The sequence below is a fragment of the Etheostoma cragini genome, chromosome 11 (assembly GCF_013103735.1).
Source record: "Etheostoma cragini isolate CJK2018 chromosome 11, CSU_Ecrag_1.0, whole genome shotgun sequence".
NCBI lineage: Eukaryota > Metazoa > Chordata > Actinopteri > Perciformes > Percidae > Etheostoma > Etheostoma cragini.
This window is the reverse complement of record NC_048417.1, coordinates 20520951-20538282: the sequence shown is the minus strand read 5'-3', so window position 1 is coordinate 20538282 and position 17332 is coordinate 20520951. Positions and strand designations below refer to the sequence as shown.

Genomic DNA, 17332 nt, shown 5'->3' with positions numbered 1-17332 from the left:
ATTACAATTATATGCAGTATAAAGTGAAAGAAGGCTAAAAGCGACAAAAAGGAGACAGAAGAAGACAGACAGAACTGATAATATTCAGGCTCAGGAGTCCGGCAGTATTCTATCTTGAAATTAAATTTGGTAAGTTCTGAATGCAGGTATGCACACAGTGCTAGGGCTGAGTAGCAAATTCAATTCTTTTCAGGAACCGGCCGAATTGCCTCCTTAGTATCGAATATCAAAAATGATTTGCCATTCAACACCAAATTTCAATACCTCAGCGTCAGTGAGCCAATAAGCATGCAGCATTCTTCTACCAAGATCTCATCATGCTGATGATTGGCTGTGACGTTACATAGGCAGGAGACAGGGAGGAAAACTCTATGTTACACACAAAGACAGGGATCACATAGAAGGAGCTGAAAAATAAAAAAAAAAGATTTGGGCCGCAATGTGTAACGTTGTAATTTTTTTCTTTTTTTATGGATTTTAGGAACCGGTAACAAAGTCACAGTATTGGTACCGGTACCAATGTCGATACCCAGCCCTACAAATCGCAGTGATGGAAGCTTATTACAGACAACTTTTGGGTTGTAACCAAGCTCTGCCTGTGCAAAGACACCAATTTTGATATTGACTGTACCATCCTATTCCACAGTCCCCCAACCCCACATCCCAAAATCCAAAGGTTTTAAGCCCTTACTCTTTATAATGGTATAACAGGGTATAATAACTACAGGCATTAAAAGCAACAAAAGTTACATTGTATTGTACCCTTATACCATTAATTAACAGTTCAATGTTAATTGTCTCCAGCTGCTTCCAACCTGCACTCACCGACTTCCAGGATTTTTGCCTACAGTTAAAAGATGTTGATTAAGACTGCCTCAGTCTTTTGGGCTTTTATTGAGTAATAAACTCTATTGATGTTTTATTTAAGTTACAGCTTTAGAGTTTTTTGTCTGCATTTTGGGTCCAGGAAAGAAAATTTGTTATGACAATGCTTTTTTTGACACTACTATAAAGCTGAACATGTTGGTAAATTCAAGCTACCATGGCAACAGTCTCGCATTGCCAGACCTTCCTCCAAAGGGCTGCGGGGGAGGGTCTGGTGAGTCCACACAGCATTCCGGGATGGGTGAAAAGTGCTCTGGTTTATTGCCATTTCTTTAAACCACTCACAATCATCTTGGGCCAAACGCCGCACGGAGCCTGGCAGCTTTTGCAAAATAACCTCTAGCTTGTTTTGGTGGAACGTGTGTACGTTCAAAGTTTGTTTGTTAGTCGTGCAACAGAAAACTCAGAGCAGATAGTCTAGCTAACGGTCTGGATCTACCCTAGAGATCTGAGGAGCATTTAACCATAGTTCTCATAAATCCACCAATGTTTAAAATGCCAACACAAAGAAAGCGTAAAGTAACAAACATCCGGCCGATTAAGACATGCGGCGTAATTTCCGGGGGTGCCTGAACAATGCTGGAAGGGGAACGTCGAGGACATAGACAACCATGGCAGTAATCAATGCTTTCAAAAAGCTTTGTCCATATTCGATTTGTGCTAATCCCTTTTAAACTAGAATTTAAATTATTTTGGGATTGCTGTCCCAAGTTCAAACCAGCAAAGATATGGAACCACCAATCAGCACCATTGATAAATAATGAAAAAATGCCTTGTCCATATTCCCAATCCAGCCAGACAAATGAACAGTCACCCAGATGGATACTTAGACCAGCAGAGAGAGATACTGTCATGCATCTGGAGACTTACAGGCCATAGGCAGAGTTGACGTCCAGGCTTGTGATCTGTTGCGGAGGTTCTCCGTCTGCCCACAGCAGCTGGATGACCAGCTCTGCTTGGTAGCCAGGAGGGACCCGAACCATCCTGTCCTTCACCCTGAATCAGACATAAAGAAAAAGAGTTTAGAGTACTGTGTAATACACATACAGTACTTAGTAAGAAAGATACACATATACATGTTTCCTTATCCAGTGAAAATTCAAAAAAAGTGTCAATAACTAACAGTTATGCCCCAGAACACGGTGGTGAGTTCACAGGGACCTTGATCTTTGACATCTACAATCTAAACAATCTGAAATAATTAATAATGCCTACTGAATTTATACTTCCCCGAGGGTCATTGTTCTCCTGTTCAAATTTGACTGTTTTTCTATTTGAGAAAAATATATAGTTTGGTAACAAACAACGAAGACAGAGTGTGTGATGTTTTCAGTTTTGTGCTTGCTTCTTTTTTTGCATTTGTTACTTTCTGTTATTCTCTGTGTTTCCTTCCTAGGTCTGTGTTGTGTTGTCTTGTGTTCCCTTGTGGGTGTCTGTATGTTCTGTTTCCTGTTTTTTTTTGAGAGTCTGGTTTCCTGTGCTGTCTTGTCTCTAGTTTTACTACCTGCCTTGTGTTTCTTGCCCCTGTGATTGTCCGGCCGCCCTGATGTGATTCACCTAGTGTATCATCTGTTCCTTGTTTGCTCGTTACCTGTTGTATTCAACCTCTGTGTTCCCTTTGTCTCTTGTCCAATCCTTTTGTACTACTCCTGTATAACTACTTTTGCATGTTTTTTTTGTCATTTCATTTTTGTTAATAAGTCCTGGTTAAACTACCTCCTGCCCGCTTGCCTCATCTCTGCGTTTGGTTCCTCGTTCCCCTGGTTGCATCAGAGTGTCTGTTTCACTAGCTACTTGTTTTACTGATATTTTTGATAAACAATTCCTAGCATACTGCAAAACCAAAAGATGTATTAAAACATATTTATTTGTTGCAGAGAAACTATGATGTGTGTGTGTGTGTGTGTGTGTGTGTGTGTGAGGAGATCTTACTTAAGGCAGGGATTGCTGTCTTTGTTACCCTCAGTTGTCCCACTGCCGGGGCTAGCAGCGTGTTGGTGGTGGTGGGGTTGTGGTGAGTGTGAGCCGGACTCTGTGAAGCAGGGATTGTTTTCATTCTCGGATGGAGAGATGACATCCTCCGCCTCACACCGTAAGCGCACCTCTAGTGACTGAGGATGAAACAGATACAAAAATATGGATTCATCTACCTACCATAGTAGCTAACTAGTCACAATAACTACATTCAATCCTGTAACCATAGGAATACAGTAAACTACGTCCAACTGAAAGTGCTATGCAGGTACAGGTTTGCCTGACAATGTTGGACAGTCATGAGCAGAATGTCCATTAGATCTTCCTGTAATAAAACTCAAAGCTCGGCTCATATCATATTTCTAAAAGACACTTTAGACTTACAATTACATTGGACACAACTTACATTCCTTATAAATGCCCCAGGATGTCTATCCTTTTTAATTTAAAGTAATCTCACTCACCACTATCTGAGTGTTGGCCTCATATTTGCTGAAGCGATACAGGATGATGTGCGCTGAGATGCCAACCACACAGAAGATGCGACTCTGGGGGCACCAGCTGACCATCTGTATAGCAAAGGGGTCATCCTCCACCAAATCAGCCGCCCTGCCCTCACTTGGCTTTGGCTTCAGAAATGCTTTGGAGGTCTTCAGCTTGTACAACATCTGTAGTGTGACTGGTTAGAGGAATGGTTAATTTTGGTGAAAATATTGTAAAAGCAAAATGTAGTGTAAATGCACTTTCAATAGTGGTATCACAAGGCAATTAGTTTTGCATTCCCAGACATATCTCCTCAGTCAGACTAAGTATAGTCTGTCTGAACAATTAAACCTTCTGCTATTATATTGTTTGTATTTACTTGAAACATTGAGCCCCTGATGCAGCGACGGTGCCTTTGCAAAATAGTGGAAGAGAAGAGCTGGACGGCAGACTTTATACCCAAACTGTACATCTGGTAGCAGGACTTCTAACCAACCGGTATGTAGCAAGAATGTTAAGCCTAGGCATATGATGCAGTGCAAGAAAGAAATTTAATTTATTGACATAAATTAAATTTCTAAGATGTTGAGAAAACCAGACATGTCCATGCTGAGTCTTTAGTGTTTAGCCATATGTAAGTGTTACAATGGGCCAAGTCCCTTATTTGGTCTAGAGCATCTAATGACACTGGTGCTTTTCATTTGCTCAGAGCCCATGGCAAATCACCAACCACGAAATTCATGAAAACATATATCTTATTAAAGCAAGCTGTACAAAATGTATTACTGCAGTATAGCTCATGAAGACAGAAAAGCTTAGAGAAGACTTACTTGCTGATGCGTCCCAAAACTTAATTGATCCGTCAGCATGTCTAAACAAAGAGAGTGATTAGGTATTCTATTAGTCAAAACAAGTGTGCTTAATTACTCCAGGAATGGATCATGAAATGAAGGGAAAACATTGCCTTTAACCGTGCTCCTTTACTTCAACGCCACATATTCCCAACTGTAATAAACGTTACAGCTACCGGAATCTTCAAAATTGGGCAGTGACCATTTCTGATTTTAAATCCTAACAGCTTGGGTTAATGATAACCATGTATTTGACCTTTATGTACCTTCAAATACTGCTGACAATGTTTCTGGCTTACCCTGTGATAATGATCTCTGGGTAAGTGTGGGAGCCTAACGTCCATGTTCCTCCCCCGACTGGCCACTCCTGACATGGTTACAGACAGTGATTATATATCAAAAAATAAATTTAAAAAATCATATCTATTCTAACACACAGACGTAGACTGTACTGGTCAAAATGACTCGTTAATAATAACCCACACCTTTTTTAAAGAGTTTACCAAAATCACTTTAAACATTAATAACAAGAATTTCAGATTATTTAGTTTTTACTTGCATTTAATTCTACTTGTTAAAACATTTCAAGTGAAATTAATTACAAATACATCACAAAAGGCAGATATTCCTCCCTCGTATTTTCCCTCCCTTACCTTTTGGCTGTAGCCGGTCTTCTTATGTTTAACTCCTATCGAATAGAGGATGGGTATAATGTCGGGCGGACAGTCTGCAAAATAGGCAGTGCAGGTAACTGGAGACTCATGGATGTCCATGGGGTAAGGATTCTCAAAGACAGGGAAGCTGTAAGATACATATGATGAAGCATATGTTATGGTATAGTATAGTATAATGTATGCCACTATGGCAAAACAAGCAGAAAGGAAACGTGGTCTGTTAACACAATGTACACAACACTTTCTGTAAATTCATTGAAATCAAAAAATTACCCATTAAGGTTGCATACTTTATCTACCTTGAAAAAATTGTTTACAAGGGGAACTGAATTACATGGTCAACACAAAAATGTAATGCAATTTGTTATATCCCCTCTTTATAAATATCGCAGAAAGATTTACAGGAGTGCTACTGTAATGATGTATGCATTACCTGTACTAATTAGTCCTTGATCAGTAAACTTTACTGTAAGGTAAAAGTGCATAGCGGGCATCAGCTATCAAATCTACACCCTCTAGGTGCAAGCCACTGACGTATTAAGCCTTATCAGGATAACAGATGTAAGTAGGTAACCCAATTAACTAGGAAACCTAATTCAAAACCATAAACCCTACTCACATTGAAGGCCTAAATTATAGTGTGTTGCTGCTATTCAAATGCATCCCCTGGCCTTAGGTGTTAATCTGTCACATCTGCACAACATCAGCATCTTTCACCTTCACTTTCATTCCTTCTAATAGTGATAACAAGTCAATTTAACTGGAGTGGAAGCATTTCTCCCCAAGAGCAATGTGACATGTCTTTATCCAAAGGATAACAACTGACCCCCTATCTCCCTGAAGTATACATACAAGTGACAGTGGTTAGATCTCTTTCATGTCATTAGACTGTGACAGGCTTATGGATGAATGGTATAAGTAGTGTTTTCCCTGGTGTGATGTCATGTGTGATATAATCTATTGTCAAAAGTTGAGATGTGATGATGGGTGTCTTATAGTCACATGCAGCTCAGCAGCTGGAAGGTGTGTTTATGTGAAACACATACTTGCTCTGTGTCAGATCCACCACGATTAAGTCCTTCTCCAAAAGCACCACCACTGCGTAAGGCTCCTGGACCTCTGTAAAATACAAAGCCAAACTGAAGAGAATATCGCTTAATCCATATTCACATCAGTCACAACCATACATAAAAATGAATCTTCAGAGGATAATGTTTCATTCATCTAAAGCCTTCTTTATGGCTCTCGAGGAAAATGTCCAACCCAAACATAACTTGTCTTTTGCCTCTAATCAAAACTCTCAATTGAAAATAGAATGATTTAATTGAAGTCTAAAATGTCACAGACACAGTCACAGTTGCTGAATTGCTCAGGTTGTTTGACAACATTGGCTGCTGTTTTTAATCCTTTTACAGAATTCTCTATCCCATTAAAATATTTAACCTGCTGCAACAAAACATATTAAAATCTATTCTCTGAGTAGAATGTTTCATCTCATGGATGACAGAAGAGTATTTGCGGACTCTCAACTTTTGTGATAAAAGTTTGACTTGTGTTGTGTGTTTACTTTAAGGAACCCGTGTTGTAACTGTGACCTAGTTGTAATTAAAAGATTATATAAGATGCACACCTAGGGCTAACTGTACTCACTAAGTATAACACACTTACCTTATTAGATGTGGAATTCTGACTTTACCCTTGTTTGGTTGGTGCATAGATTCTTTTGAAATACTTTTTAAATGCCTAAAGCAAGGCAAACATATTCAACTCATCTTATTTTTATGTCTGCAGAAAACTATACTATAATTAAAATAGAAGGCTTTGTGCATGACTTTTCAAACCATCAATACCACTCAGCTGAATCCAGAAAATATGACACTGGCTTTGTCTTTGTCTTTGTATGCACTCACCGTTGTTATAAGGAGTCTCGCAGAGTGCCATGAACTCTACAATAGGATAGTCCATCTCCAGCACAGTAATGGCCTTGCCGTGCATGATGGTTAACGTTGGCCGCCGCCCTGCCTTGTCATATGAAAGACCGCCAGAGAAGATGACAAAAGGCTCGCTGTTGTGGAGGGAGAACAAGAATTAATTAATCAATTAATTAAACAGACAGTTAAGACATGTGTTTTGCTTATAAACTATAAGCCACTGAGCAGATATAATTACTTCGTGAAAAAATGAATAAATAAAATGTATATTTACATAAACATCAAATATTTTGTTTGGCAATTCCCTAATTTATTGATTTAAAACTGCATTACAATTAAAATGTGCAATTTCATATACCACTTCCCTTGAGCACATTTTAAAGGCCTACAATCATAAAAAAAGGTTTTATCAAAAACATAATTTTTTTGCTTCTAATGGTTGCTTTCAACTATCACAAAGTGGGGTGTCATAAGCTACCTCCTTGTTGATTCACTGCAGTATGAAATAACCACCGGATAAATCTCCCCATGATTGTTTTCCAATCCTTATTCAGTGTAATCAGGAAACTTAATTAAATCAGACGATATGGATCTTAATATTGTTTAAAAAGCAGATACCTGTTCCTTGAGGTCTTGTACTCCACTTTAAGTATGGGTTTACACGACTCCTTTCTCCCGTCCTTCTGTATCTTTCCTACATTAGTGGAAATAGCAAAATAGTGGACATTTCAAGAAAATACCAAAATTACTGTAAACATCTTGAGCAGGATACTTTCTGTAAAACATTAGACTGGTGTCAGCTCCTCTTGTGTGACAATTCAATTTATAAAGTCTGTTATATAAAGTATAAAGCATACTGTTAGCACATTTCAAATACCCTCAAGAGAAAAGAATGCCAAGGTAAACTGCCACCTGAAACGTTGCCGGAAATTGCTAAATTATAGTTAAGTTGTGAAAATAATGGTCAATGTGTTTGAAAAGCAAAGCACTGCCTCATTAAAAAAGCACAACATTTTATACAATGAACTAACAAAAGATATACTATGTGTATATTATTATACAACTATCATTGTACGCTTTGTTAACTTTTTTTCCTCATGCTATTCGTTTTATTTAGCATAACATTCTCCATACCTGCTTTATTCAATAGATGACTGCAACATTTTAAGCTCCCAACTCTTTTTCTCCACAGGTGTAATTATACTGTAAGTAGTACTAGTGACCGGCCACTGACCATTATTAAACCGACCATGGCATAGTTCCAGCACTAGAACTCGACCTGAAAAGCAATAAGTGCTTAGTAGTTACAACTTTCTACTTCACTTTCTTACTGTGTACTTTGTTTCCAATTCTTCTGTTTAGGAACCGACAGACCGTTGTGAGAGCTTCACATAATGAAATGATTATGTTTTGTCAATATAAAGAAGTCTCAGCTGAAAGGCAGAGCGACCTTGGGTTTTACCTCATTGGCAAAGTGCTCCAAACAAAAGCCTTTCTAAATAAAAAATGAAGTAAACATGAAAGAAATATAATTTCATAAATGTGAGACTTACAAAATAGAACACAACAATTTCAAATAGTGCCCTAAAGACAGATCATATACAACTTGAAGAAATGAAAAAGCATGTCTTTAATAATTCTACCTGTGACTACATTACCATCATTATCATTCAAATACCGTTTGTGCTGCCTTTACAGCTCAAACTGCTATTTCTTAACTGTATTTCTTAACACAATTGAAAGTTATTTTTCTACAATAGCAGGTAATTTGGCTCTATGATTAATGAAAAAAAGCAGGAAGTTGACACTAAAGACCAGGGTTAGTGCACTGCATCCTCCGTTTTTAGGTAAAGGTTGCTAAAACACATTGGAAAGAAAGATTACGGTCAAATATTGATGAAGTTGGGTGCCAGGTTAGCTCAGTTGGTAGAGCAGTCACCTGTGTGTGTGTAGATATATATATATATATATATATATATATATATATATAGAGAGAGAGAGAGAGAGAGAGAGAGAGAGAGAGAGAGAGAGAGGTTTACTCCTTGCTGCAGCTGGCCTGGGTTCAACTCCGCCCTGTGCAATGTTGCTGCATGTCATTCCGTCTTTCACTTCTTCAGCTGTCCTGTCATAAAAGACCTAAAATGCCCAAATATTAATCTTAAAAAAAATATTAATAAATATTGATAAAGTCAACATCCGTTGTGATTTAAGTCAGCTTTGTAGACACAGTAATCATGTTATAGTTGCCAGGAACGGATATTGTTGTGAAAAGAAATGGAATATGTGACAGTGAAACCTTTGCAAACACATTAAGAATATGTATTTGCTAGCAATACAAAGTGTTGTCATTATGTAATACAATGTGGGGGCCACATGTGATTTCAGGTGCTTTTCAGTTGTTTACACATTGCTTCTCACGCACAAACTCTATCAGGCTCAGTGACTTATCATCACTGATAAGGCTCAAAAGCACCGGATTACGCACTGAAATGTCAAAGCAGCAGTAAGGAAAGAGAGAAGAGAATAGCAGAAAAATAGCCGTGAATGGCAAGCCTCATGGTAATGCTTTGATATGGGTTGAACCCAAAGGTGTATAAAGAAACGTGTCAGGGTAAGATGCATTTATTGTTACGTCTACTTTTACTATAGAACATGAAATCTGAATCTAAAATCCTAATTTTCTAAAGTTTGCTGAGATAAAATTATAATGACTAACTGCAAGACAGGATGACCAAATTATTTCTAGTTGATTCCAATTTCACCTTTTTTTTGTGCAAGCAAATACCGACCCAACGTGCATATTAAAACTAAAGTGACACAGTATACAAAGTACCCGGTACCTCCCACACAGCAAGTTGTATTTACATGGATCCCAGCGTATAGAGGATGTCCCGCTGGTCTTGGACTATAGATTTGCCTGCAGTAACTACGTCGTTGCCATGCCAGATATTGAACCAATTTGGATCATCATCATCATCATCTTCTTCTTTTTTCAGGACACACAAAAAACGGTCCATAACACAATTCAAAACAAAGCAAAAGACAGACAAATACTTAACAAAACACATACAATAAGAAATTACTATAACGGTCAGAGTTCCACTATACCTAGAGTATCCAGATATATTAGGATATAGTATATAATAGAAAAAGTGGCACAATGATGGATGATTGGTATGGCTAATGGCTTTTCTGTACATTTCTACTTCCTTACCAGAGTAAGCGGTAATACAATTATTCTACGTTTTCAGTGAAGTGCTCTTACAGCAGGTTCAGAGCCAAGTGGACAGCTGGCCTCTTGTCTTCCTCTTGCACAGAGAAAGACATCTGAACACAACAGATAGCACTACCAGCGACAGCAACATCCAGCAAGCAAACCAAAGACAACGGTACAAAGTGAATGTGAGCACTGAGACATTTACATGAGGATGGCAAATCTCCACAGATGTGATTGGTTTGGGAGTGTGACGATCAGCTCATTCTCTTATCTATTTTGGAACAGAATAAGTTCATTTATATACTATTAGAACATAGGGAGACTGCTTCATTTCAATGAGATGACATGTTTACTCTTCCTTTAATTCTCGCCCTGTGTAATACCAAATATCTGACAAAACATCTGGCCTTGTCCCTATGAATCATTGCCGAGGTGCTGTCCTCTTGCCTTCCTGTCGCGTGATTTTGCTTGTGATCATAGACTACAGCAAGGGGATGTTTATCTGACAAGGTCAGCATGCCCTGACAGTGCACAAACTACATCAGAATAGGAAAGAAACAGAAAGAGAACTAGTCAGAGTGCATATATAATTAATCACATGTGGTGAAAACGTCATCCAACAAATACAGTGTGAGGTATTTTTGATCTAACAGCCAACTAAAGTAAAGTGGCAATGACAAAGATCACATACCACAATGCACATCAGGCATTCCAAATGTGCAGACACTATGGAAGTAAATCTGTTTTATTGGGTTTTAAAATTACAAAGCCACTGAATTTCTAGCACTGAAAATGTATGCATTGAAATGATGTACCTGAATGTTTTGTCTCTGGAGCTTTATAACGCTGAAAGGCACATAACCGCAGGTTCCGATTTATCTTATATGAATAATTGTGTTTTGTTACTGAAACAAAGTAAGTGGAAATAAACGCCTCTTGTCCATGAGTCTATTGAGAGAGCGCCAGCTGACAGCGGGGTCTCTGAGCATCCCGAGCCGGCCGGGTTGGCGATCCCGGCAGCCACAATCTGGCTGTCACGTCAGACTAGAGTTTCTCAAGACCGACAACATCGGCGCAAATGTGCAATCGGCCATACATTTTTTGTAAAAATGCCCATATTCAAACTCTACAGAGTTGATTTCTTGCAAAAAAAAGTCTCAAAGTGAATGGATGATGAAATAGGAGGCAGAAATTGGAAAAAGCTTCCAGATGTTGGCTGCAGCTACTATGGCACACTCCCGATATAGATCATAGAATTGATCGCCTTTCCTTGGGTTCCCGGATGTTAACACTACATTTTAAACGTTTTTAATTTTGTACATTGTATTTTGCATCTGAATTTGGTATATAGAATTTTTTTACTTAGAATTTTTTATTAAGAATTTATGAACTTAAAACAAATACAAATAAATAAAGACGAGAATTAATTGTTGAAATTTTGAAGGATAAAAAAATGGTAAAAAATGTGCAGTAGGTACATAATTTCAATGCATCAATATTCAGTGCTAGCAATTTAGTGTCTTTTTTATTTCAAAATCCGATGAAAAAGATTTCCAAAAGACACCTGGCAATGAGCTTGGTTTGAATAATACTCGAGTAGGTGGCTGGTTACTGGCTGGAGTGCTCAGCACTCACTCAAGCCACCACCCACAATATCATCGTCCATCGTGATGTTTCACTTTGGACATTGGCATATGGCAATTCAGTTGACACAATGCTGTGTGTGTTTTCATTTGAAGAAAATTCCTTTCCTTTTCCTTATACAGTAGGTGCTATATACAACATATACAACAGAGTCTGGGCCGGGATTACCTGTAACCAGCTCTCACCTCTGCAACCGTGGAAGTGGCTGAGCTACAATGGCGCGAACAGTGCTAACATCGGCAACAACGCTGACAGAGCTAATGGTACTGCTAGCACTGTGGGTCGGGATAGCGTTATCAGTGCAGAGCACTTTTTCATTCTCACATAAAACACAAACATTTTCAATCCTACAACTCACAACTAAAATGCTTGAATGCTGAAGTATGTTCAAATTCAGTCACTTTATTATGGTAAAAGTTTAAGGACTCAGTATCCCATTATGGGATTATCAATGTTTCATTTTGTTAAGTAATTAAGAAACGTAAAACAGAAAGTATATTGTGGATGCGCGTCTCACCATGAGGGAAGGTGACTTGGAATGGTTTGGTGGTGTTTCTGAGGTTCCAAATCGACAGGCTGCCGTCTGAGTGACTGCACATGAACTGCTTCCCTTCGTGATGCCAGCTGACTGAATGGATGGCCTGTACCAATAAGACAGAGGGAACAGATTTTTGTAAACATGCCATTTATTTGTCCAAATGTTTAGCCACACAAACTACATCTGCCCAACCACCTGTTGAGCTCTATCAAGTTACACTCCTGTAAATACACTACAGAAGCAGCTCTCTTTGGGCACTATGTAGAAAGGGATTACCACAAGGAATTAGAATTTCTACCGCATGCTTTAACATAATTGTTAATTTATATTTATTGTGGTAGCGTTTTAACTTTAAAAACTGTCAGTCCTGTCCTAAGTGAGGTGGAAGCTGAGGCCCCTCAGCTATAGGAGCAGACAGAAATTGTCATTTTCAAGCCAAAACAAATCACAAAGCAGTTATAAAGCTTTTCATCAGCTTTATTGCCCTGCATCAACTGCCCGTCTGTTGTTATCTTTTGAGCACTTAGTCTATCCATCAAACATCGGCCAATTTAACATGTCTAACTGCTGCCCCCCTTTTACTTTAAGTTCAGTGTTGTTAGAGTGCCCTCCACCACTGCCGAGGCCATATTCCCAAGAGTGAATGACTCAGGCCACAGTTAGAGAGGTCATTGGCAGATACTTCACAGAAAACTACAACCAACTGAGATGATATTCACCTTCACTGCAGCACATCACAGGAGTGTGGACTACATGTGCAACCATTAGCATTTGGAGATGGAGTTCCAATAGTGTAACAAGTAGAGATGGTCCGATACCATATTTTCCTTCCCGATACCGATTCTGATACCTGAACTTGGGTATCGGCCAATGCCAAGTACTGATCCGCTACAAGTGTGTCATATATTTAAAAAAAACTTTAACAACTGTGTACTACTATTCCTGTATGTGATATCAGTTGCATCTTTGTTAACGGTTTGGCTCAGGTTAAACTCGTTGTGAAACATGAACAAACACAAACAATGAATGCCAAAGAACTTTATTTTATCATCCAGTCAGTCAGTTATATGGAAAAAGAACATAAACAAACTACTTTAACATAGATTTTCTTTAGAGCTTTCTTATGTGGTATCGGACCGGTGCATAAACTCCAGGACTACCCGAAACCGAGACCAGCGTTTTAGGCAGTATCGGAGGCGACACCGATACTGGTATCGGAACATAGTAATAAGTATACATGACTTTGTGTCTGTACTTAGCTCTCTCTGTATTTCTCAGTATGGCTATGTTCAGAAACTGGTGTCGTCCTGAGACTTTTGCAAGCAGAAGCTTAAGAAAAGATTGATACCTTGAACATGTTTTTTTAATCCTCTGTGTCCTCCTTGGCTCCTAGCAACTGAGTGGAGGAGGGGTGGGGGTAGCGCACAATCACGAAGGCTTGCGCATGTGGCTATGCCAACAGTGTTTTTGTTATTACTTAGAATTCCTCACAGGGGAGACAGAAACTACACACTACAGCTTTTAACATACAGTACTTTCTCTGTAGTATACAATTGTTGTTTAGACACCGTCTACGTCACCGTGGACGGGACGTTTTCCCCACTGAAGCGAAGACGTTTTCTCCATTCACACACATTTTCATGAATTGAAAGACCGACATTTTATTGGACTAGTTGTCTAGATGTTACGAAACTGGCCAACCTGTTTAGCCAATAACAAGACGAATCGATTGGTACCAAACTTGACCTGAAATTTTAACCCTGTGATGGCTGCAGCTGTGTCAAGTCGAAAATAGGGCCTTAGTTATTGTATTTCACCATTTCATCAATTTATAATTACTTATTTCTATAAATTTATGTAAATTGTTATTTCAAGTATGTGTGTGATTGATATGGGTGTGTTTTTGTGTTTGAGAAGTGTTGAATTTAGCACTTTTGGGGCTATTTTCTAGCACTTTTCAAAAGGAAATAAGAAAAATGCACAGACATATATGTAGAAATAACTTCATATAAAATCTATTTTCTGAGTGTTTTTTTTCTGATTTTTTGTAAGTTGAGATATGTGGCTATAGTACTGGTATTGTGTGTAGCCCATCTGATATGTTTATAGTAATGTTTTAAATCATTTTACAGATGCTTGACTTAGACGGAAATAGAAAAGCTCCATTCTAACCTCTGTAGCTCTGTGTCAGTAAAGCCTAGAATCACACTTGGAACAGAACATTGAGAGTGTTAACTTCCCAATGACCTCAGGCACATCCTAGAGGGCCAAAGTATATGAGAGCTGTATCACTTTTATTTTGGTAAAACGTTTAGATGAGAAAGCATGTATTTTCAAGTATTTCTTAAGATGTTCAAAACATAATTCACAGCTATTCATATCAAAAGCATAGAGGTTATCAAACAAGGGAATGCAGTGAGGGCATTAACGTTTTGAGCTACCACAGTCAATATGCATCAGCAATTTAAAAACTCAACCTCAAATGAAATTTGGCATTATATTGTTGTTAGGTTCTCTAACGCTGCTCTGGCTTCTATTTTTGGTTGGGTTACTGTTTAACACCCATTTTTGTTTATCATCTATGTATCTATACGTATATGTGTGTGTATAGATATGATGTAAATACATATAATTTACGTAATAAAACATACTTGTTAGGTACTTTGACTTGTTAGCATCTCTTCCGTTAGTTTGAGCTGTTAGTTTGTGTTACGTCCTAGCTTCTCCTGACAGTAAACGTAAGGGTCGTAACAATTGTCTTAAATCAGAATTTTCTGATCTGGCTTGCAGCTAGAGAGAGAGAGAGAGAGAGAGAGAGAGAGAGAGAGAGCACAACAGTGGTTGAGCAAGCTAGATAATGGATGAAGAGAGCCCACAGGCTCTTTGTTGACACCCCAAAACATCCAGACTGACTGAAATGAAAATCCAGGCCGAGGACAGGGTCTGTGCAGACAGAGACACCACCACACGCTCACAGTAGGTCATAACAAGTGACGGCTGGATTACTTTCGTAGTAGTTCCGACATTGTTTTTTTGTGGAAAATCTGTTACATATTGTACTTTTCAGTACAGAAAAATACTTTTCACAACTACTGCATGAAACAAGGGTGTAGGAGGGGAACAAGAAGGTCTAAAGTTGCAAAGAAAACTCCTGTACAGTGCCTAACTTGCTAGAATTATATAAAGTTTAATTGTATGCAATGTTTTGGAACTAGATCCTCTTCAGGCAAAATGCTTCAGGCATTTTATACTTTTAACAACTAGAGCATTAGGGGTTCCAATTGCACCAGTAGGAATGGTTATAATTCAGTACTTTCACCCTTCTGTGAAGAGGAACACATCCCGCTCATGTGAGCAGGATGTGACACTTCACAGATGGGACAAGAGATGGGAGATTGCAGCGGATCCAGAGGATAGTCTTTGGGGCATATTGGTTTTGACGCCATGTGGGTTAAAACAAATTATGATGACTTAATAGAAATGTCTCTTATTCTCTCGTATTACAAACTATTTACATGCTAACTAGCACACACTTTGTCAAATGGCCAGCTAACAGCGAGAACACACAAACAGTATCTTGTAGAAGATTATTCTTTTCTTTATTTCCTCTCATATCTATATTGTATTACAACGTCAGATGATCATGTTAAACGTGACCAAAGCTTTAAATAATTTGAAAAATGTATGTAAAATGAATCCGTTTTGGTTTACAGCTGTTTATTTGGTTATTATTTTATTGTATTATATAATTATGATTATTTTAGCATGTCTTCATTTTTCTTTGATTAAATGGTGATGACAAATGTCGGTGGGAGGGGATGTATTAATGTTGTAAATAGTGTGTTTTGCATGGTGTTTAAAAAAAAATGTTAATCATAAAAAAAAAACTAAAAGAAACCTAAACATCAGCATCTGAATTTTTTCCTGCTGGAACACGTTTTGTTGTCTGGGAGTTAAGAAGCCTTTATTGGGGAATTTTGATGGTAGAAAGTGTTGCGTTACACTCCGTTGCAGTCAGTCTCTAGCTGCAATGAACTGTACACTTTATGGAGGCAGAGCACAGATGCAGAGAATCCACAGGTCAGAAAAAGCTGACCAATCAGAGCAGACTGGGCTTTTTTGGGAGGGGGGCTTGAAGAGACGGGCGCTTCAACAAAGTGTCTCATACAGACAGTGAATACAGGTGCAGCATCCATGCGCAGTGATTTTTTTTAACATTAAGGCAGGTCACACTCCTAATAGAAACACAAAAAATAGTAGGAACCTAAAAATGTCACCAAGAATACTCTTACTGTTACGCTCCACTGCTAACTGTGGGGAATGGAAACAGACGTTTTAGTCTTCACGTGTTTGAGTTGGAAGTGCTGTGCTGCGAGTTGACAGAGGCTGCTCGGACTGGTATAAGCACAACTGGGTTCTCCAATTACTGCTTCTTGTTAAAAAAGCATTGCAGTAATTGGTTGGCATGCCAACAAGCACACAACACAGCACTTGATGACAAAGATACACTTGTACTAAAAGAAAAGAAAAGATGATACTGTTTAAAGATTAAAAAAAAAAAAACATTGTTCTCCATAGTGTTGAGATTCAAAACATTGGAAAACAAAAAGGCTGATTTCTCTCACTGAAAGGATAAGTGATTGGGGGAAATGGAGAGATCAGACAGCGGGTTTTAATGACCCGGTATGCCTTTATGTAAGAACACATTTTTCCTTTTTTAGTGAAACAGATTAATATTGGATCTCAGATTCCTACTATACCTTCTATTTTGTTAATATCTGAATCCAAAGTATGTTTTGTAAGATATTTATTGTAATAACTAAATAACTAAAGGTCCCCAAGTTAGAAAACATCAGTCTCAGTTTCCTGAAAATAACCAAGGAATACATGAAACAGCTTGTTACATGTTGTATCTCCACAAGACATTGGTGCCACGTACCCCCTCTGTGCAAACATGGCTCATTGCCGTTGTAATTTCCTCTTCTCTACTCAGTACTCTCAATGTCGCCACATTCCCATCTCTCTCTCTCTCTCTCTCTCTCTGTCTTTCATATAAAGTATATATATATATACACTCACCGGCCACTTTATTAGGTACCCCATGCTAGTAACGGGTTGGACCCCCTTTTGCCTTC

General features: G+C 38.4%; 1 protein-coding gene across 16 annotated transcripts in view; it reads right to left on the bottom strand.

The window, feature by feature from the left end:
* stxbp5l (syntaxin binding protein 5-like) overlaps positions 1-17332 on the bottom strand; it is a 134170-nt gene that overhangs the window by 36635 nt on the left and 80203 nt on the right. For all 16 annotated transcript variants that reach the window (XM_034886100.1, XM_034886103.1, XM_034886101.1 and 13 more), the window contains exons 8-17: positions 12177-12300; positions 7417-7492; positions 6778-6932; positions 5914-5986; positions 4847-4994; positions 4493-4560; positions 4173-4213; positions 3324-3538; positions 2818-2996; positions 1756-1881 (exon numbers count right to left, since the gene is read on the bottom strand). In XM_034886100.1, coding sequence (XP_034741991.1) covers positions 1756-1881; positions 2818-2996; positions 3324-3538; positions 4173-4213; positions 4493-4560; positions 4847-4994; positions 5914-5986; positions 6778-6932; positions 7417-7492; positions 12177-12300 — 1205 coding nt within the window. The remainder of the gene's footprint in view (positions 1-1755; positions 1882-2817; positions 2997-3323; positions 3539-4172; positions 4214-4492; positions 4561-4846; positions 4995-5913; positions 5987-6777; positions 6933-7416; positions 7493-12176; positions 12301-17332) is intronic.